The 22,698-nt window shown below is 42.2% G+C and overlaps 1 protein-coding gene across 5 annotated transcripts in view; it reads left to right on the top strand.

The window, feature by feature from the left end:
• Positions 1–22,698, top strand: part of CDAN1 (codanin 1) — a 122,995-nt gene that overhangs the window by 86,578 nt on the left and 13,719 nt on the right. For all 5 annotated transcript variants that reach the window (XM_033951365.1, XM_033951364.1, XM_033951363.1 and 2 more), the window contains exons 16-24: positions 10,532–10,621; positions 11,187–11,241; positions 14,918–15,051; positions 16,741–16,844; positions 17,284–17,430; positions 17,663–17,726; positions 19,274–19,352; positions 20,800–20,963; positions 21,540–21,647. In XM_033951365.1, coding sequence (XP_033807256.1) covers positions 10,532–10,621; positions 11,187–11,241; positions 14,918–15,051; positions 16,741–16,844; positions 17,284–17,430; positions 17,663–17,726; positions 19,274–19,352; positions 20,800–20,963; positions 21,540–21,647 — 945 coding nt within the window. The remainder of the gene's footprint in view (positions 1–10,531; positions 10,622–11,186; positions 11,242–14,917; positions 15,052–16,740; positions 16,845–17,283; positions 17,431–17,662; positions 17,727–19,273; positions 19,353–20,799; positions 20,964–21,539; positions 21,648–22,698) is intronic.

Below are 22,698 nucleotides of genomic sequence, written 5' to 3'. Positions count from 1 at the left end.
GGGGAACGCCTGAAACATCGTATGACTGCCACTGCAACCAATGATACTTTGAGTCATGCCCCTTGCGGCCAGTGTAGATACTGCCAATATTCCATGAACACTGATAAAGTTCTCATTCCTGATTCTAACAAATTTTCTTTTTACACCACCACACTGATTGTAATTCTATTCAAGTCGTGTATAGTATTTTTGCCCTTGCAAAAAGATTTATATTGGTCAGACTAAGAGAGCTGTCAAGTCCCGTATTGCTGAACATCTGAGCTGTATTAGAACATACAAGGCTGAGGCCCCGTTAGTTTATCATTGGACTCGGCACAACCACCTAGTGTCCGATCTTCGTTTCTGTGTTCTTAAACAATTCAGCTCTTTTTCGGGTGGTGACATCTCTCGCCTGCTCACATATCATGAGCAGAAATTAATTTTTGCGTGGCACACAGTCATACCTAATGGTCTGAACAGGGAAATAGAATGGTTGGTTCCATATTGAAGCCTTGTATTTTGTTTAACTTTTGTGATGTCAGCTGGCTTCGGTTTGAATCTAACTATTTTAGTTCCCCTTTGAAGCCTTGCATTTCATTTAATTTAACTCCGTGATGTCAGCTGGCTCTGGTCCGTATTTAACTATTTAAGTGTACTTTTGGCGTCTTGCCGTAATGACGTTTGCATGGTGACGGCGAGCTCTGTGTTTGATGAGCCGCGTTTTGATCTCCTGCCTGGTAGGTCTGCCTCTTGTTTCTGTCTTCTTATACGTTTACGCTGTATTGATTATTTGTTTAGGTACGTTGATATGCTCATTTCTTGATTTTAGCGTTATTCCTTCCTTTTGAGAAAGAAAATTCGAAACACGGCCTGTGTCAAGGGAAGAAGGAAAGAGGAAAGTTGAGTTAAGAAGAGGACTAGGATTAGTATCCTATAGTTTGTTGGGTTTCCTGATTGTGTGAAGATTCGATGCTGTTCCTTTTTGTGAACTTTATTTTGCACTTTTGTTCCACTGATTACACTGGTTCTCTGTACACCTGGATTTATCTGGACTTGTTTTTTTATATATTTTTTGTTGAATTTTGAATATCACACTTCTACCTGTGCTGCTGCTTTAGTCAGCTTCTGAACTGATTTCAAGTTTTTACTTTTGCTGCTGTTTAATTATTTTTTGGTTTGATCTCTAGTTTTTTGCATTTTTTGTTCCCTCTTTTTTTTCTCATGATCATGAAGCCCTTGTCTCTGTTTTATGTTATATTTATAGATTTTATATTTTATGATATGATGATACTATGACATTTTTATATGAATAAAAAAGTTTTTGGGATTATCTTTGACATATTTATACATTTTCTGCCCGCTATCAACGGCTGTTTAACTTATATTGTTTATGTGTTTGATTGGGAGGGGTTTCTAATTGTATTAAAATTCAGTTACCAAGTACTGGACCATTGTTCTAGTAAAATTAGGTCCCATTCCATGGTGTCGGGCATGGTTGCGTCGTTAGGTGCTGCTGCGCTGCCCACAACGTTGCATAGTTTAGCGTCATCAGCGAATAATGTAATTTTGCATCGAAGTCCCTGAGGAAGATCCCTTACAAAGATATTGAATAGTACTGAGCCTAAGACCGAGCCCTGCGGTACTCCACTGGTCACTTCCGACATGTTTGAGGGAGTACCGTTCACCATCACCCTTTGAAGTCTGCCGCTAAGCCAGTCTTCTACCCATGCTGTTACTAGGACTAGGGGGCATGCGATGAAGCTACTAAGTAGTAGATTTAAAACAAACTGGAGAAAATATTTCTTCACACAATGTGTAATTAAACTCTAGCCAGAGAATGTGATAAAATCAGCTTAGTGGGGTTTAAAAAAAGATTTGGATAATTTCCTAAAAGAAAAGTCCATAGGCCTTTATTGAGATGGCTTGGGGAAATCCACTGCTTATTCCTAGGATAAGCAGCATTGAGTCTGTTTTGCTACTTGAGACCTGGGTTGGCCACTATTAGAAACAGGATACTGGGCTTGATGGACCTTCAGTCTATCCCAGTATGGCAATTTTTATGTTCTTATATCTAAGTAATTCAATAATCTTTTATTTTATTTTAAATAAATAATTTTTTTTCTTTATTTATTTATCAATTTTACATTTTAACAAAATCAAACATTTTGTACAGAAAGATTGTCTGACTGCATATTTTTTTTAAAGAAAATTCTCCAATAAATTTAATAAATAATATCCATGGATATTACTTATTAAATTGAAATTATTTATTTATTTAAAATAAATTTAAGTAAAATATTGGAAGAGTATTAAGCACTGCACACTTTAAAAGTTAAGTAAAAAGTAGCAGAAGTATAGTGCAAAAAAAAATAGTAAAAAGATTCTAAAGTTTATATTGAACCAGTGACGATATTTCCACGTAAAGCTCACCGCCATGAAAATTTATTGATGTGGTGGGGCTGAGGCTCAGAAGAAGAAAAAAAAGAACTAATTAACTATTACACTTGGTTGAAGAGGTGATGATTGCTTAGAGATTTTTTGCAAGATTGATGAATTATTAGCTTTAAGTGAAGAAGAAATTAATTCAACTTATATCTAAGTAGACATACAGAACTACAAATTTTTAATATTTTGTTACACAAAAATACAAGTTCTAACAATAGGTGAACATTTCATTCTCATGAAGTTGACTGCAGGATGATGAAATTTACATTTTTCATCTTCACCTCCTCCAGTGCTGTAGAGCGTCCTTAAGCTTTTTCCTTGTGTAGGCGAGTTGAGAAGGGTGTTTCTGATCTGCTCTGATCATTTATTATTATTTTTTGAGTTTTCTACCTGAGGGTTTTGGTGCTAGAGAGGATAGAAACATAGAAACATAGAAATCGACGGCAGATAAGGGCCACGGCCCATCCAGTCTGCCCACCCTAATGACCCTCCCCTGCCTTTACTTTGCGAATAGAACCCACGTATCGATCCCATTTGGTCTTAAAATCAGGCACGCTGCTGGCCTCAATCACCTGAAGTGGAAAACCATTCCAGCGATCGACCACCCTTTCGGTGAAAAAGAACTTCCTGGTGTCACCGTGCAGTTTCCTGCCTCTGATTTTCCACGGGTGTCCTCTTGTTGCCCTGGGACCCCTGAAAAAGAAGATATCTTCTTCTACCTCGATGCGGCCCGTGAGATACTTGAACGTCTCGATCATGTATCCCCTCTCTCTGCGCTCCTCGAGTGAGTATAGCTGTAATTTATCTAACCGTTCTTCGTACGGGAGATCCTTCAGTCCCGAGACCATCCGGGTGGCCATTCTCTGGACCGATTCCAGCCTCAGCACATCCTTACGGTAATGTGGCCTCCAGAATTGCACACAGTATTCCAGGTGCGGTCTCACCATGGATCTATACAAAGGCATAATGACTTCAGGCTTACGGCTGACGAAACCCCTGCGTATGCAACCTATGATTTGTCTTGCCTTGGAAGAAGCTTGCTCCACTTGATTGGCAGCCTTCATGTCCTCACTGACGATCACCCCTAAGTCTCGTTCTGCAACCGTTCTTGTTAGGATCTCGCCATTAAGGGTATAAGTCCTGCATGGATTCTGGGTACCCAGGTGCATAACTTTGCATTTTTTGGCATTGAAGCTGAGCTGCCATGTCTTAGACCAGCTCTCTAGTAAGAGTAGGTCATGCATCATATTGTTGGGCGTTGAATTTTTATCTATTGTGCTTTTGCCCACTACATTGCTTAGTTTGGCGTCATCGGCAAATAATGTTATCTTACCTCAGAGCCCTTCTGCCAAGTCCCTTATAAAGATATTGAACAGTATCGGGCCCAAGACAAAGCCCTGGGGCACTCCACTGATCACCTCCGTCATTTCAGAGGGGGTGCCATTCACCATTACCCTTTGAACCCTACCTCTAAGCCAGTTCCCAACCCACTTCGTCAATGTGTCGCCCAATCCTATGGAACTCATCTTGCTTAGTAACCTGCGATGAGGCACGCTATCGAATGCTTTGCTAAAGTCCAGGTATATGATGTCCAGGGACGCTCCAACATCTAGCTTCTCCGTCACCCAGTCAAAGAAGCTGATCAAGTTGGATTGGCAGGATCTCCCCTTAGTAAATCCATGTTGACGGGGATCCCGTAGGTTCTCTTCATTCAGGATCGTATCTAATTGGTGTTTGATAAGAGTTTCCATTAGTTTGCTCACTATTGATGTGAGACTCACTGGTCTGTAGTTTGCCGCTTCTGTCTTGGAGCCTTTCTTGTGGAGTGGAATGACGTTAGCCTTCCTCCAGTCCAACGGGACGCTACCTGAACTAAGGGAGAGGTTGAAGAGCGCCGACAGCGGCTCCGCCAAGACATCACTCAACTCCCTGAGTACCCTGGGGTGCAGGTTGTCCGGTCCCATTGCCTTGTAAACCTTGAGCTTGGACAGCTCAACGTGGACACTGTTGGGCGTAAATTTGAAATCGCTAAATGGGTCAACTGAGTCAGCCCTTGTCTGTAACTGAGGGCCATGCCCCGGAGCTTCTCGGGTGAAGACAGAGCAGAAGTATTCATTTAACAGTTGGGCTTTTTCTGAGTCCTTTTCCACATAGTCTCCGTCTGGTTTCCTTAGACGTACTATTCCCCCTGAGTTTTTCCTTCTGTCACTGATATACCTGAAGAATGATTTATCTCCCTTCTGGATGTTCTTTGCTAGAGATTCCTCCATGTTGAATTTAGCCTCCCTGACTGCTGTTTTGACGGCTTTTGACTTGGTCAGGTATTCTGCCCTGGAGTCCTGTTCCCTTGATTGTTTGTAAGAGATGAATGCTTTTTTCTTTTCTTTGATGAGGTCTGAGATCTCCGCAGTGAACCACTGTGGTTTATTGTTTCTACGGCGTTTACTTACTAGCTTAACATAACGGTTTGTCGCTTCCTGTATGGTGGCTTTCAGAGTTGACCACATTTCATCCACACTATCGGTTTCTGCTTGGCTTTGTAGCATCTGGTGAACAAAGTCACTCATCTCTTGGAAGTTTGTGTCCTTGAATTTGAGGACCTTGGTCAGTGTGGCAGGTTTAGTGAAGCCTTTCCCAAGATTGAACCATATCATGTTATGGTCGCTTGAGGCCAATGTGTCTCCCACCGAGACCTCTGTGACACTTTCACCATTGGTAAGCAACAGGTCCAGTATTGCCTGATCCCTTGTTGGGTCCAACACCAATTGCCTGAGACGTGCTCCCTTCAAAGAGTTTAATAGCCTCCTGCTGCTGCCGGAAGCAGCGGTAAGTGTGCCCCAATCCACATCAGGCATGTTGAAGTCATCTAACAATACCGTGTCCCCATGCAAGGTGATATTCTCTATATCTCCAATCAATTCCATATCCAGGTCATCCTGTTGTCTTGGGGGTCTGTAAATAACGCCAAGATACAGGCATTTGTCCTTCCCTCTGGCCAAATTAACTCAAAGGGATTCCCCAGTGTATTGGACATCTGTGATCCTTGTGACCTTAATGTCATCCTTTGTATATAATGCAACACCACCTCCCAATCTACCCTCCCTGTCCCGGCGAAGCAGGTTGTAACCTGGTATGACCATGTCCCACCCGTGTGAATCTGTGAGCCAGGTCTCAGATATTGCCACCACATCCAGGTCGGCATTCCTTATTTCTGTTTCCAGCTCCAGTATCTTGTTTCCCAAGCTGTGTGCGTTAACGTACATAGCCTTCCATGTTGTGTTTTTATTGTGTCTTAGTGGGGATATTCCTGTTTGAGTCCTAGGCTTCAAAAGCAAACTAGATGCATATCTCCTTGAGAGAGGCATTTAAAGATATGGTTGGCTATAAAATAAGCCAGGTGTATACCTAGCAGGGCCTCTGCGTGTGCGGATCGCCGGACTTGATGGACCGAAGGTCTGATCCGGAGATGGCGCTTCTTATGTTCTTATGTACTTGGACACTTTTAGCATTATTCGCATATTTGGTATTCTCTCTAGACCCAGAGCTATATCTTGTACCTGACCCGGACTCCCCAGACCCAGAGCTACAGTGTGTACCTATCTCAAAAACGGAAATGTGTGTATCCTGTGGGGGAGTTCCTGCATGGGCTACTTGAACTCCTTTCACAAAATTTGCAATGTGTATACCCCTGCTGAACCCAGGATTACAATGTGTACTGCCCTTAGTCCCGGAATTACAGTGTGTACACTCCCCGGACCCAGAATTGCAATGTGTAGTCCTCCTAGATCCTGAATTACAATGTGACCCCGAATTGTAATGTGAACCTTCCCTAGACTCGATAGTGTGTATACTACTTATCCCAGCCTCAAAAAAGTATTGACAGTTTAGCACACCAGGTAGGTAATTTGTGCTCGTACCCTCCCCCAACTTACCTAGTTTAAAGCCCTGTGAAGTAGGCGGGCTAGACGGTGTCCAAGGACGTTCTTCCCTCTTCTGGTCAGGTGTAACCCGTCTTGTCCCAGTAGTCCCTGCAATGCATCTCCATGGTGCAGGAATCCGAAATTCATCTCCCTGCACCATCCTTGCAGCCAGTCGTTAGCCCTCTGGATGCGATCCTCTCTTGCACTGCCCTTGCCCCTTACCGGGAGGATCGAGGAGAAGACCACCTGCGCATCGATTCTCCTCAGCTTCTCACCCAGGGTCCTGAAGTCTTCAGGTAAGCTGTTTGCGGTGCTCCTGGCGGTGTCGTTGGTCCCGACGTGGATGAGGATCATGGGGAAGTGATCTCGGGGCCTGATGAGTCTGTCAAGGCAAGCGGTTACATCCCGGATCCTGGCCCCTGGCAAACAGCAGACCTCTCTTGATTCCAGGTCCGGCCTACAAATTGGTCCCTCGGTGCCCCTTAGCAGCGAATCCCCGATGACCACCGCTCTACGCTTCTTAGGGGTGGGTCGAACTGTTGACTCTGGAACCATCTGCTGAACATCTTCCTGTACCTCGTTGTCAGGACCCTCCTGTAGCAGCTGGTATCTGTTCTTAAGGATGATTTGTGGTGTCGATGTAGAGCTGCCCTGTATGTGAGAGAGAGAGACAGAATTAGGTCCTCTGCGTTTCCCTGTGGAGGAAGTCACCAGCTGCCAGGAGTCAGCGTCACCAGCTACTTCTTGCATTCCAGCAGTTGGTCTCAAATTTGCGGGTTTGGATGCTTTGGGTGTTCCCAGGGTGGTCCTGTCAGGTTCCTGGTCCTGATCCGCGATCTGAGATAGCTCCTAGATGACTCCATCGATGAAGGTTTCGTCATCTCGGATGCTCCTTAGGCGCTGAACCTCCTCTCTCAGGCTCCTCAGCTCTAGCAGAAGGTCTTTGTCCGGCTGATCCATTACTTCCGTCTGTGTTGAGACTGTAGACGTCTTTGAGGGGATGGCCTCGGTCTATACAGAGACCTCTGCCCTCCGTTCTGGTTCCTCCCCCATCTGTACTCGAACCATAGCCATCCCCTGGGTACTTCCTGTGACTACACTGCCTGTTTTGATTGAAGTCTTGCTGCCATTTACAAAAAGTTATTATTATTATTTATTTATTTAATTTTATATTGTGTGGTTTTTTGTTTTTTTTGTTTTTTATTTTTTAAATTAGGATATTTATTAGAATGGGGGCTGTTAGGAGTTTGTCAGAAAGTGTTGAGATTGGGGGGATAGAGATAGTTAGTTTATAGTTAGTTAATTGTCAGTTAAGGTAGCCTGTTGGTTAGTGTGCCAGAGAGGTCAGCCTGATTAAAAGAGTCTGCCTATTAAAGTGGTTTGGGGACAGTGAGATTTATGAGGTCTGCCTGTTTAGTGGGGAAGTTTTAGTAGCTAGTTGGTTAGATATAACGCTGAGAGTTTAGTGGGGAAGTTTCAGTAGCTAGTTGTTTAGATAAGAAGCTGAAAGTAGAGAGTGTAAAGACTTGGTAGAAGTTAAAGAAGGACTGAAGTCAGTTGGATAATTAACGCTGAAAGTAGAGAGTTTAGTGGGGAAGTTTCAGTAGCTAGTTGTTTAGATAAGAAGCTGAAAGTAGAGATCCTGGGGGCAGCTCTAGGAGAGGCCTGCTTTGAACCTTTTAAGCTTGATATCTGCTCTCGTTGAAGTTACATCTCATTTTGATTCATCAGGTACTTGAGCACATGCTGTTTGACCCCGATTTTGGTCCAGCTGGACTTAATGAGTGCCGGCTGTGTAAATTCCTCCCCTCTGCTTGCATGTGGATCCGTGGGGGTTGAGGTCTCGGTCAGAGTTTTTCTCTGACTAGCAGCCCAAAGATTTCAACACATGGACATGGATTGCTAGTGAGGCAATGTCCTCTTCAATAACCAGCTATCGCCTGCTTTCGTACAAACTGAAGGGGGCAACAGATCCATCTGTTGAAGGAGGGATTCAAAACCTGGAGTGGATTTCTTCTGTACAGCTCGTGGGCATGGGGATATTACCTGTTCATCCAGAATGACACAACTATCTACTAGAAAAGATATTGGTAAGTAAGAACCTAATCTCTTTGTCATTTCCATATAGAAATTTTAAAATGAAATTAGCTTCTGTTCATACTACATATGAGGGCGAATCAAAAATTAAAGGCAATTGTTAAATTGCGTAATAACTGGAGCAGAGCTAACAAAATGCAACATATGTACTCGTTCATTGCTTGTTGAATAGTTTTTGTACAATCTCACTCTATTCCTGGACATGTGGGTAGTCAATCTTGCGAGATCTCTTGTAGAAAGCTTAATTTACATATTTTTGACCCTCCCCTCTTACCTCAGGACTGCCCTCTGACTTCCAGTTGTCTTCCTACAAGTGAGATAGTAGGAGCTAGTCTTTTCTGCTTGTGTTTGTTTTTTCTCTAACTTCAGTATTTTCACGGCTTTGCATGTTCATGCTGCAGAAATTTCCCACGGAGACAGCCCTGGCTGCAGGAGATCACAGACTTTACTGGCAAAGTCTGCTTCCAGGGAGTTGGCTGCTCTGCAGTGCTGCACCTGGACAGCCTGCATTCACAGATTGGGACTCGGGGACCATTCACTTGGAAGCGTTGCTCACACCAGGTTCATCTGCTAGTGGGTTTGAGTGCAGGCTGCGTGACTCCATAGTTTGCTTGAATTGCTTGTAATTAAATATATAATGAACTGGATTTGATTTATGCTGTTATGGATCCTCTCATTCTGCTAGGCAGGGGCTTAGACTCCTGCAGGATTGTGAACATTTGTTTTTGCAGTTCTCTAGCAGAAACTTACATTTAGATGTGCTTTTTTCAGATTTATGTTATGCTTTCCTTTTAGGGCTGACTTCTTATGCTAAACTAAACTAAAACTTAAATTTATAGACCAGGTCATCTTCAAATAATAAAGCTTGACTCGGTTTACAATAAATTAAAAGAATGAGAGACACACAAAAAAAAAGAGGGGCATAGAGAGGGTGGATAGGGACAGATTCTTCAGACTGAAGGGGACAACAAGTACGAGGGGGCATTCGGAGAAACTGAAGGGAGATAGGTTCAAAACAAATGCAAGGAAGTTTTTTTTCACCCAAAGGGTCGTGGACACATGGAATGCGCTACCGGAGGAAGTGATCAGGCAGAGTACGGTACAGGGATTCAAACAGGGATTGGACGGATTCCTGAGGGATAAAGGGATCGTGGGATACTGAGAGAGATGCTGGGATGTAACACAGGTATAGAAAGCTAACCAGGTAATAAGTATAGTAACCCAATAGGTCGTGCATGTGCAAGACCGGAGGGTTAGGACTACGATGGGAAGATAGGACTTAAATGAGAAAACAAGGTGGCAAGGGAGCCCCTTCTGGTGATGCAGACAGGTCGTGACCTGTTTGGGCCGCCGCGGGAGCGGACTGCCGGGCAGGATGGACCTATGGTCTGACCCGGCGGAGGCACTGCTTATGTTCTTATGAAAACCAGAACTTACAATTTTGAGAGTAGCTAAGTTTTTAAATTTTTGCCAAGGGATTGAAATTAACCTAAGGGGAATATTCTTCCAAATTTCTATTAGTTTAAAAGAATAGGATTTCCCCAATTTACCAATCGAAATGATATCTTTGGGGATGGAAAAGAAAGTTTGAGTTTTTGCATGGTTCTGACCAGACCCCGTTTTTGAGAATTCCAGGTTTTTTCTCTCTCTCCTTTAGCTGAGCGCCTCTTCTATATTTCTCATGCATCTTTCTTCCCATTAGGCATTTTTCTGCTTTTGCCCTTTTTGCCTCTTTGTCATTTTTCATTTGTTTACATTCATTCCTCATGATTTTAAACTCATATTTTCTTAAAGCTACAGTTCAGCTAGCTGATATATATTATCAGAGTACATGCAGGCTGCTTAATTAGTCTGTATTACAGGTAATGTACATATAATGCCAAAAAGAAAAGAGCTACAGGAGCTGAAAATAAATACAACAGGCAACAATTTCCCTCCTGTACTAGAGCTTTCACTAATGAGGTGACAGAAGAATGAACCTTGGAGGTAAATGCCTCCACCAGAACACAAGTTCAAATGGGGCTACAGCTTACTTAATCATAGGTCCAGACTTTTATCAAAATAAAGCTTAAATGTATTCTGTATTACAGGTCCCATCTGTGCCAGAGGAGATGTTCTTCAGAAGTGAAGTTCAGCAGGAGGTATTTCTTGTGGAAACTGTTGGAAAAAGTCAGGGTCTGGTAAGTGTGTCAGATAAGGGCTACTTTGGCCAAACTGTGCAGTGTTCTCTTGCTTACTTTGACTTGGTCAGAGCATCATAGTATGTCCGGGACAGGAAGTCTTGTTTAGACTATGCTTACATATTTCTCCTTGGTTTTGTGTGTGTACCTACATGTCTTTCCTTTTTTTTTTTTTTTTTTTTCCAAATCTTTATTCATTTTAACATATACATCAAGTGTACATTAAAATATGAACACAACATATTACATTATCAATTGATAATTCCATAACAATATATAACTAAAAGATTTATATCCTACCCCCATCTCATATCTATGCATAAATAATATAATTCCTATGTATATTAATCAATTAAATTATGCACATATATATTAAATTATCATAACCCACCCATCCCCCATCCCCCCATTATGTCTTTCCTTTTTGAAAAGTTTATTGGATGGTTGTATAAATTCAGGAGTCTTTGGTTCATGCATGGAGGATTGTGCAGATTTTGATTTTGTGTATTGTGCAGATTTTGATTTTGGTCTTTTTCTCCCCCCCCCAATTGCTTCTTATTCCAAGGACTGTGTTCCTTTAGTGGATCAGCAGCTGCTCTACATCTGCTGCCCATATCTTGGTGAGTGTTTAAGCTCTGGATTTTACTAGGAAATGAGGATTCTTTTTTGTCTAAGAGAAATAAGGATAACTTGACTTTTAAATACTTGATATAATATGTCTGCTAGGATTTAAAAATAAAATTAAGGTCTGGAATCTGATGGTTTAATTTGTATGGGTTTGTTTGTGTTTTACCATGATTTGTTCAGCACATTCCAAATAACATGACTGAGGAGGCTTAAAGTGCATATAGGGGAGAATTTTGATGTAATACCATCAAATGTGATGTTTGGGCTATAAATATAAGGGGCATCCAATAATTTATCTACCTCAGTAGGAAAAAAAAGTTTTCAACACATTTTTAGGTCATAAGTGTCTTTGAACAAGAATGATTTGAGACACGACTTAAATCTGTCTAGTGACGTTTCTTCCCTGCTGTGGGTCACACCAAAACAGTACATTTTTAAAAAAATTTGCAGGCATATTGGGTAAATGTACATCATTCAAAAATGTAATACTTGTTGATGCTGTATGTATATCAGTAACTATTATTTATTTAATTCATTTTCTATCCCATTGTCCCCAAAGAGCTCAGAACAGGTTGCAGGTTAAACATATATAAATATACAGTTAACAGGTTATGATTTGCCATAATTTCAGTACAAGTTTATGATACAAGATTTTATCCTAACTTGACACATACTAGGGGAATAATCTTCCACAACACGTAATTAAGGCCATCAGCGTGCCAGATTTTAAGAAAAGATGGGATTGGCATGTGGGATCTCTTCATGGAGGTAGTTAGGGGGTGGGCCATTAGTATGGGCAGACTAGATGGGCCGTGGCCCTTTTCTGCCGTCATTTTCTATGTTTCTATAGTTATCCTTACAGTGCAAGTTTTCCAGTACAAGTTTTCTCCTAACTTGACACACAGATAATTTACAGGTACTACTATTTATTATTTCTATAGCACTACCAGACGCATACAGCGCTGTACGTTAAATACTTAAAAGATGGCCCCTGCTTGAAAGAGCTTGCAATGTTATTAAGACAGACACACAGGACAAAAGGTGCATACTGTGCATACTGCTCAGGTTGAGGTTCCAAGGGGACTGATGAGGCTGATAGGGTAGGGGACTTTAGAGGGAATGACACATATATTAGTGCTTTACAAGTTGGTAGGGTTAGGACTTAAACACAGCTTCAAAAAAGTGGGCCTTCAACCTGGATTTGAATACTGCCAGGGAGGGAGCCCGATGCACTGTGTCAGGTAGGTTGTTCCAGGCAGACGGCACAGCAAGATATAAAGGACAGAGTCATGAGTTGGCAGTAGAGGAGAAGGGTACTGACGAGAGACTTACCCAATGAACAGAGGTCTTGGGGTGGAGTGTAGGAAAAGATAAAAGGGGAGAGATACTAAGGAGCTGCAGAGGTCAGAAAGAGGAGTTTCAACCATATGTGGACATGGAGCCAGTGAAGCCACTTGAGGAGAGGTTTTGTGTGTGTACCTACAACCCTGATGGAATAAGAGGCATGCAGCAGCATTCTGAACAGATTGAAGGTGAGAGAGATGGCTTAAAGGAAGACCTATGAGAAGCACGTTACAGTACGAGGTGAGAGGTGACAAGAGTGTGGATAAAGGTCTTAGCAGCGCGTTTAGAAAGGAAAAGCTGAATTTTAGTGGCATAGAGAAAGAATTGACAAGTTTAGGCAGTCTGTTGGATATGCAAAGAGAAGGAAAGAGATGAGTTGAAGATGACTCAGGTAGGGAACTGATGAGACAGGGAGGATGAGAGTGTAATCTACTGAAACAGAGAACGGAAAGGAGGGAGAGGTGGGTTTAGGAAGAAAGATAAGGAGTTCTGTCTTGGCCATGTTTAAATTTAGGTGGCGGTGAGACATCCATATGGCAGTGTCGGACAGGCAGACTGATACTCGGGTCTGGGTTCTTGTAGAAATTTCAGGCATAGAGAGGTAGATTTTCATGTCATCCACTTAGAGATGGTACTGAAAGCTGTGAGAGGAGATTAGAGAACCAATGGAAGACATTCTAGGACAGAGCCTTGAGGTATTCTGGCCGATATCGGAATGTCAGAAGAGGAGGATCCTCCAGAGCTTACACTAAAAGTATGATGGGAAAAATAGGAAGAAAATCATGTGATAATAGAATTCTGAAACCCAAACAAGGACAGTGTATCAATGATGCGGTACTCTACAGTATCAAACACCACAGATAGATCCAGGAGGATGAGGACGGAGTAGAGGCCTTTGGATTTGGCCAGGAGCAGGTCACTGGAGACTCTTGCTAGTCCTAATGATAAAATAATGGATAAAACTCTATACTTAAGAGGACAAGAATATCCAATAGTTCCCTCTCTTAAAGTTCTGGGAATCACACTAGATCGTCATTTAACCTTGGTGGAACATACTGATATACTTGTTATGAAATGTTTTTTCGCTCTATGGAAATTGCAAACCATTAAAAAATATTTTGACCCCCATCTCTTTCAGATTATTAGTACAGGCTTTAATCCATTCTCGATTACTGCAATATAATCTATCTGGGATCCTATAAAACAATCCTTGGAAGACTAAGGTTAATTCAAAATACAGCTGTCCGTTTAATCTTCGGGTTGAAAAAACAGGAACTTGTCAGCCCTTATTACTGGCAACTGCACTGATTACCAATAGAAGCTAGAATACTTTTCATATTCGCTTACATTTGTTATAAATTGTTATCTAGATTATCTCCATTCTATCTTTTTTCTCACTTCGAATTGTATAATCCAATTGTCTACTCGTGGTTCTGGTTTATTTACTTTTCCCAATGCCGTTATAAAAAGTTTTTTGATAGAACCTAGGCCTATCAAGCAGGTGAAGTCCAAGCTTGCTTAGATGATATGATTCGACAAACTGCATCCTATTGCACTTTCAGGAAATTAGTAAAGACCTATTTGTTCAAGATACTTGATTAGTGACTACATCATAGTATTCACACTATAATAGTATAAAATTGTATGTTGTACTGTTGCTTCTCATATGTTTTGTATTTCATCACTGAATTGTTCAGTTTTCTTATTTTGTGAACTCTTTGGGTGTTGGCGGTATAGAAAAATAAAGTTATTATTGCAAGGGCAGTTTCTGTAAAATGAAGAGGACAGAAGTCTGATTGAAGTGGGTTGAGAATAGCTCGAGATGTAAGAGTCAAGACAATGGTGGTTGGCAAGTATGTTCAAGTAATTTGAATAAGAAGGGGAAAAAGGAGACAGGGCGATAGTTGTAGGGGCAAGTAGGGTCCAGCGATGGATTTATGAGGAGCGGCATAACTAAGAACATAAGAACATGGCATGTTTGAAGGCATCGGGTACAGTTGCAGTGGATAGTGATAGGTTGAGGATGTGGCAGATAGAGGGGATGACCTTAGGAGAGATGTGATGAGTAGTTGAGAGGGAATAGGATCAGAACAGGTAATGTGTTTGGAGGAGGAGAGAAAATGTGCAGTTTCCTCCTCTGTGATTTCAGCAAAAGAAGAAAAGGCAGCAGGGGTTGACAGAGGGTTAGCAGGGTGGATAGCAGGGTGGATAGGAGGATGGAGAGGCGGAGGCGATTCAGTCCGCTCCTGCTCATATTACAGATTCTGTTGCTCCTCTAGCTCACTTGCAACTATTTTCAGTTAACATATGCTTGTTTTATTATAGGTGAATTACGTAAATTGCTATCCTCATTTCTGACGGGTAGTGGAGCCAAAAATGGAGGGTTCATAAGGAAAATAACTCCAACTTCTGCAGAGCCATTGGTGCCTAGAACTACCCTCAAAGAAAAGAAACTTCAGGTACATAGTTGTTTGACTGCCTTTTAATATCTTTATCTGTTGTACATTAGTGAAACTTGAGGTGAGACATTGAAGTGATCATGATTCTGAGTTTTATCAACATGTCAAGGGGCTGCCTAGGGGCCCTGAAGTTAACTGGAAGGGGGAGGAGGAAGATTCTCCTAGGATAATTAAGGCCTTGTACTGGCCCTGCTCGCATAGACCTCTGATGATGACCTCCCACTGCCGTGTCGTTTTTATTATAGTCTCTACGGAAGTCATTGTCCCATCCTTCCCATACGTTCCTACTCCTCCTCCCCTCCAGTAGAAAGCACCCACCCTAAAAACAGAACCCAAAAGGTCCCATGATACCTGGCCGCGTCCGTTAAAGCTCGGTGATCCCTGCCTCATCCCCAGGCCCGACAGCAGTTCATCCACTTGCTCACCTCCCCGGAAGCTTAGCATTCCTCTTCCAAAACTGCTTGCTGTGATCTGCGGCTATATTGTGTTGAAGGTCGAGTGTCCGGGCAGGCCCAGCGTACCTCCCCAGACCCCAGGGTCAGGAAGGCTGCTGCCGTCGCCTCACTCAAGACACCTGCTTTCATATTCTGGGGCAGCCATCTTGGATCCAGGCACGCAGCGCTCGTGCCATTGGCTAATGGAAGAGGCAACATAGGCAGAGCCAATCAGAGGTGCTGACGCTGCAGAGTGAGCCAGCAAGGATAAGGCTGGAGGCCTGGCAGGTTGGCGATGGGGGAGGTGGCTTCTTATGACAGGTGTTCACGTGATGGAAGCACTTTCCTTCGGGAGCTGCAGCGTACCCTGGTTTGTGGTTGTGGTCTGAGTGAGCTCATGAAGGTTGCAAAGAGTCTCCCCTGCCAGCGCTGGACCGGGAAGGGGGGGTTTGTGGTATTTGCTCCATAAGATGCACTCTTATTTCTACCCACTTTTGGGGGAAAAAGTGCATATTATGGAGCAAAAAATATGGTAATACTTTCTCAATATTTTGCAAAGAAATAATCTATATATATATAAAATCAGATGTACAGTATGTATGCATGTATGTTCCAGCATAACTCTGAAATGCATGGACAGATTCAACCAAACTTGGTATATATATCACTTACTATCTGAGAACAAACACTGTGGGGGTGGAAAGGGGGTGACATGTAAAAATTATTGAAAACAACAGATTTGAGTGTCTACCCCATAGTTTTTGGGCTTGCTTAGTTGAATACTCAGCATAACTCTGAAACGCATGGAGAGATTTCAACCAAACTTAGTACACATATGACTTACTATCTTGGGAAAAATATTGTGGGGGGTGGAAAAGGGGTGATATTTAAAAATTATCGAAAATGACAGATAGTGTCTAACCCATAGTTTTTGGGGTCACTCGGATGAATATTGACACTCCCAATGCCGTTTAAGTACAAGTACAACTCCATAGAGAGGGACATTCGTGTGGAACATGGGGGCATGGGAAATGTGGGGGTGGGTGGGACATTTCGGCATAAATAAATATCCGGGCGAATGTGGGGGGATGGGGCATGTGGACATTGGGGGCGGGACATTTCAGGATAAATAAATATCCGAGCAACGCCTGGTAATTAGCTAGTAAAAATTAAACCTCTCTACATTGATTTAAGGAGTTGTAGGACGGTGAAATGTCATTCAACATAAATGGATTTGCTCACTCTTTTTGAATAGGTAGAGTTGGAACAAGCTTTCTTTCATAACCAGCCACCATCCCTACGGAGAACAGTGGAGTTTGTGGCAGAAAGAGTAGGTTCCAATTGTGTTAAGCATATTAGGTAAGTATTTTGACAGATTGTAGTCCAGGGGTTAGGGGGTAGTAGCAGTTTAAATCTCCCTTCTAGTGATCTAATACACTGTTCTTCAACCGCCGGTCTCATTCACATATTCACACACTCACTCTCTCACCTACTCTCTCACTCACTCTCACTCACACTCCTACACACTCTCTGACACCCTCTGACACTCACTCTCACTCACACACTCTCACTCACTCACTTCCTTCTATGAGCCTATGCTATGCATGCTTTTTCCCTAGAAAAGCTAGTCTGAATATTTTATGCACAGGTGTTTAGTTTAAGCTTTCCATGGTATAAACTAATCACTCTGCATAACGAGGGTTTTCAAGTGTTCACCACTTCCTGTTTATGCTTAGTTGTTGCAGGTTTCTAACTGTCGTCTCCCCCCCACCAACCAATGCTGTTTTCTGTTTTCCAGAGCAACCCTGGTGACGGAGCTGGTGAGGAGAGCAGAGACCTTGCTACAGGATAAATTAACTGATAATATTAATCACAATGAGCTACTGGATTATGTATGTTCTCAGCTACTTGAGGATGGAAAACAGGCTCTTGACAAAGGGCGAGAGTAAGAACCAATGCCTGCAAAATCTGTCTTCCCTTCCTCATTTACAGTATACCATAGGTGCACCTCTTGTTGTACCTTCTTGTATTGTGCATATTTGTATTTTACATCTTTGTACTGAAGTAGTTTCGTCAGATGATTGCCAGGCTAAGCCCATTCGGGCATCTACTGTAATTGCAGCCTGGTGTCTCTTGTCATAGCCAGGGCATCATCTTGTTTTGCTTTCTTTCGGTAGATTTTGCACAAAGAAGGGCCCGGAAGCTGTTAAAGTTTTGTTGCCAGAAGAGATGTGTACAGCGGTATGTTTTGTGAAGCTGTTTGCTACTTGTGCTGTAGTGGTCATTCTTTCTGCGCTTTCAGTTGCTGAACTGTTTGCCTCTAGGTGTTTTGAAGTTTACAGGTGCAACTCTATGGAGAAAAATCCATTAGTGTTAACTGGGACTGAGCTTTAACTGCAGTAATTTCTTATAAGAAGGGAAAAGTCATTGCTAAATAACTACTTAACTGCATTTTGCCAACATAAAGTGTTTATTGAGGAGGATGTAAGGAAGCTGAGAGTGCTTGAAATGGTATTTAAAGTTGATGATATGGAATAACTAAAACAAATCTCTGTCAAGCAGTAGAAGATGTAACAGGTCAGATTGAAAAGCTGAAGAGCATCAAATTCCCTGAGCCTGATGGTATATACATAATTAACAGTTTGGAACAGTTGAAGCAACAAAAAGACTGAATATTTGATGGTGTGCATTTAATATATGTGTAATGTCAATATAAACATTAATATAAACATAACTTGATTAAAGCAAATTAATAAGGTAGAGGCAGAAGGAAGTTTTTTGAGCTGATGAGGTTTGTTCCCTCTCTAGTCTGCATGAAGATTAGCTCTGGCGGCAGACGGGGATCTTTTTCCTCCTTTCGAAGCAGCTGCCCTTCAGTTTCAAGTATTTTCTCCAAGAGGTTTTAAACATGTGGGATATAAAGATTTTTGAATGCTATATTGAGAGGTTGTATGGTATAGTGGACAATTTTTGAATCTCTCTATCTGCTTGTAGTATTTGCTTGTCCAGATGGTGTATATACCCCAGACTACTAAAAGAACTAAAAAATGAAATTGCAGATCTATTATTAGTAATTTGTAACCTCAAACACTTTAAAATCATAAGTGTTCAAGGCTTGTGCGGTTGAGGCAGAGCTTACAGGAATGGGACAGGGACGGGAAAATTGAGTTCCTGCGGGGATGAGACGGGAAAAATTGAGTTCCCGCGGGGCTGGGGATAAATTGGTCCCCGTGTCATTCTCCAGTTGGGTGATCCCTGAGGACTGGGTTGAGAACTACTGGTCTAGTGGTTAGAGCACCAGGCTGGCAACCAGGGAATCCAGGTTCAAACCCCACAGCTGCTTCATGTGATTGTGGCCAAATTACTTAATCTTCCATTGCCTCAGGTACAGATTTTGAATGTAAGCCTTCTGGGGACATGGAAATGCATGCAGATAAATTAAGAGCTCCTTTTACAAAGCCACAGGAGCGATGCACTGAAGCCCATAGGAATTGAATGGACTTCAGTGCATTTACCACGGCAGCATCACTAGCATAGTTTTGTAAAAGGGGCCCTAAGTAAACTCATCTCAAGCTACGACTGAAGAAGGTGTGAACTAAAGCCAAATAAATAAAAATAGAAATATAAACAAATTAGCCTAGCTCTCCAAACATCTTTCAGTGCTTTCATCATTAAAACATTATATATTAGCATTTTAATGACAATTTACAGTTGGGCTTTTATGGTGAATGACTTACCAAGTAGGCGACAGTGACTTTAACATTTTTCTCTGTTCTTTTTCTTGGAAGGTTTTACGCAGTGCGGAGGGTATTACAGTACAGCTGGCTACTGAAAAGGCTTGCACCTGGCTCTCAGCCAACCTAGCAGGTTAGTATGTTTGTGTGGTTTCAAGGCTATGGAAATAGTAACAGTACAAGTACTAAGAATGAAAAATCAAAAACTGAAGTGTTGGTTTAATTATGGCAAGAACAGGCTGTACAATTTTCAATTACTTTTTAACTATATAGGACAAAAATGAATATTGGAATTTTTGAAAGATGGCATTTCAGAATCTCAAATCAGTTTTTTAAACTAAGGGCACATAGAATTGGTATCATTAGCATAAAATATTAGAATTTATTTTTTCTAAATTCACACTTTACTGCATACTGGTGCTGCAGGGTAAATTCACACTTTACTGCATACTGTTTGCGCTGCCGTTGGGGATGTGTGGGGGGTGCAACCCCCCACATTATAGAGAAAACGGAACTTTACCCGAAAAAAATCGGAAAAAGTTCCATTTTCTCTATAATGGAGAGTTCCAACCCCCAGCCCCCCCCCCCCCCAGCAGCAGCGCAAACATTATGTAGTAAAGTGGGGGGGGGGGTTCCCCACTTGCACCCCGCTTCGGAACTCTTTAAAACTAAATTTTCCCGCGGTGCGCTGGTGTCTTGCGCTGAATTGTCTGCCTTCCATTGTCAGCGCGCTGGTGTCTCTCACATGACTGACTATGAACCGGAAGTACGCTCTGCTATGCCAATTTCACTTCAGGTTAATCCCTATATGAATGAGATTAGAGCTGCTAAGCTTTTTTTTTCTGCGTTTCATCATTGCGTTTTCTTTCAAGTTCAGCAGCAGGTAAGTATTTTCTCTTCACTGTGACTCTTGGCATTGCAAGGAGACATACAGTAGGAGCAGTGGCATAGTGAAGGTGAGAGGCGCCCGGGGCGGTGACATTCCCTCCCCCGCACTCGTGTCCACTCCCTCCCTTCCCCTGCACCGCTAGTTGAAGTTGCTGCTTGCAGCGGTCAACAATGTGCTGCTCATGACCCCGTCGGCTCTCCCGCTGACATCTCTTCCTACATGCAGCACTCAGAAATGACATTAGCGGGAGAGCCGACGGGGTCACAAAGAGCATATTGTTGACTGCCGTAAACAACTTCCACTAGGGGTAAGGGGAAGGGGGCATGTGCATGGAGGGGAGAATGGGAAGAGGCGGGGTTGGGGGATGGAGAGGAGGAGGGGTGTCAGCGCCCCAACCAACATGGTGCCCGGGGCAGACTACCCTCCTCGCCACCCCCTCCTTATTATAACCCTGAGTAGGAGCCAACTTTTCCATATGATTGGGAGTGCTAAACCCAATAGAAATTACCCCTCGTTAGACACAATGAAGAGGTTTGGTCAATATTGGGGATGCTCAAGCACCCATAGCACTCACAGAGCTGGCTCCAGTGCAAGGAGATAAGAACATCACAGCTTTATGCTACCAGGGTTGCAAATTACATAATAAACTATGCATCTAATTATTCTGAATTTAAATTTGTTTTTCTTATAGTACTGTTTAAAAAAGAAGTGAAAGTTGCCTTTAATCGTATTTTAAAATCTCGTGGAGATGCTGCTGCAAGAGTGCATAATGATATCCAGAAAAGGAAGAAGTGTTGTCGAGAAGGCTGCGAACACAAGGCTCCTTTCCCATCTCAGATCATCACAGAGATAAAAGTAGAAATCTTATTTTTGCCTTCAATTAGATTTAACAAAAAGGTCACAACTCAAAGTCCAGTTGAGATTTCCCTTGAATGTAGTGTGGCTCATGAATGAATAACTCCAAGCTTAAAGAGGCTAGTGTGTAAAATGTTTTTTTACTATGTTTATATATTACTGCCATGGTGCAACTTAAACATTGACATTTAGATCCTTGAATAGAGTTAATGTGTGATATGTAGATATTTGATAACTATTACTTGGGTGGATGGTACATAGTATATTCTGAATGTCAGACTTATAGCTCAGAGTCTTTGCTTGTCTCATGTCCTGCTTTGCCATTCTGTTTTCTCTGATAGCAATTTCAGTAACTTTTTATTTCATGTAAACAGTCTTTGCTTTGTCATGCCCGCTTGTTAAGTGCCTATTTTACTTTTTTGCATGTAAAATAAGGATATCTTTTAACTTCTAGGGTGGTAGGTCAGTCCATTGGGTTTGTTAAGACCAATCAGCAGCCAGTAGTGCACAATTTAAACTGAGCTGTGTTTTAGTGGCCTTCACTACCTTGTTCCCCTGCCTTGTTGTTCTTCACAGGACTTGCTCTGCATTGCATTAGGCCCTCGAGATGACGATGAAGTAGTTCAGTACATCCAACTGGAGAGCCTTTTGGGGAGATTGAGCCAAACATTGCAGTGCAGAAAGGTAAAGTACATTTAAACACAGTTCATCCAATTTAAGACATTTTCAATCCCGGGTTTTCAGGACTGTTTTTCGAGCATGGTAATTCCTTCCAGCTATCTTGTACTTCAGCTCAAGTAGAACTGACTTGTAATGGACCGTAATATCATAAGCTTTTATTAGCTATTTCTCAGGTTTCTTTTCTATATTTCTATATCACTCTGCCAACTATGCCATTGCAGTAATGACCTTGGCAAGAAGCCACAAACCCACTCCTGCCTGCAGAACTTAAGCCATTGTGCATCCTGAGTCTATCAGGAAGGTAGTTGTATTGATCAATGGCAGAAAAAGACTCCCACCTCCCCCTCCCCCCTATTTGCTACTTTTGCATTTTCCTTAGAATGGATGAGTCTGGGATGCAGAAGCAGATATACTCTGTGTTTGAAAGCCGCATGCTGAAGGTAATTCTGAAAGGGCTAATAATGCATAAAATAGTGGTTTACATACAAAAATGACTTATTTAAAATGCTTTGACCATTTGCAGTTAAAAAGTATGAAGTTAATACCATTTAGTGCATATTTTTACTCATGATGAGCAGAGGCATTGCTGAGGATTGAGTTGAGGCCAGATTTGAGCTTTATGTTCCTGTTTTGATACTAATGTATTTCAAAATGCTATATTGATTATCCAAGAGGAAGACGACTCTAGTTTCCGAAACCCGAATCCTGGTTGGGACTTTCCTAGGATTCCATTTCTTGGGACTTTATATGATCTTTCTAAGGACTTTTTCAGTGTTATGACCTTTGTTTTGACTGTTTAAGAATAGTGTGACTTAGACCACCTCTTTAACACTCTCCCTTCTAGTCGTTAGATACTCAGACCCTCAGAAATGCCACCATGATACTCAAATGTTATTTCATAGTACAGTGGAACCTTGGTTTACGAGCATAATTCGTTCCAGAAGCATGCTCGTAAACCAAATTGCTCATATATCAAAGCGAGTTTCCCCATAAAAAGTAAGGGAAACTCGCTTGATTCGTTCCCACCCACCCCCGAGGCCAGTACCACTGCTCT

The sequence above is a fragment of the Geotrypetes seraphini genome, chromosome 7 (genome assembly GCF_902459505.1).
Source record: "Geotrypetes seraphini chromosome 7, aGeoSer1.1, whole genome shotgun sequence".
NCBI classification, from domain to species: domain Eukaryota; kingdom Metazoa; phylum Chordata; class Amphibia; order Gymnophiona; family Dermophiidae; genus Geotrypetes; species Geotrypetes seraphini.
This window is presented reverse-complemented; position numbering and strand designations above follow the sequence as displayed.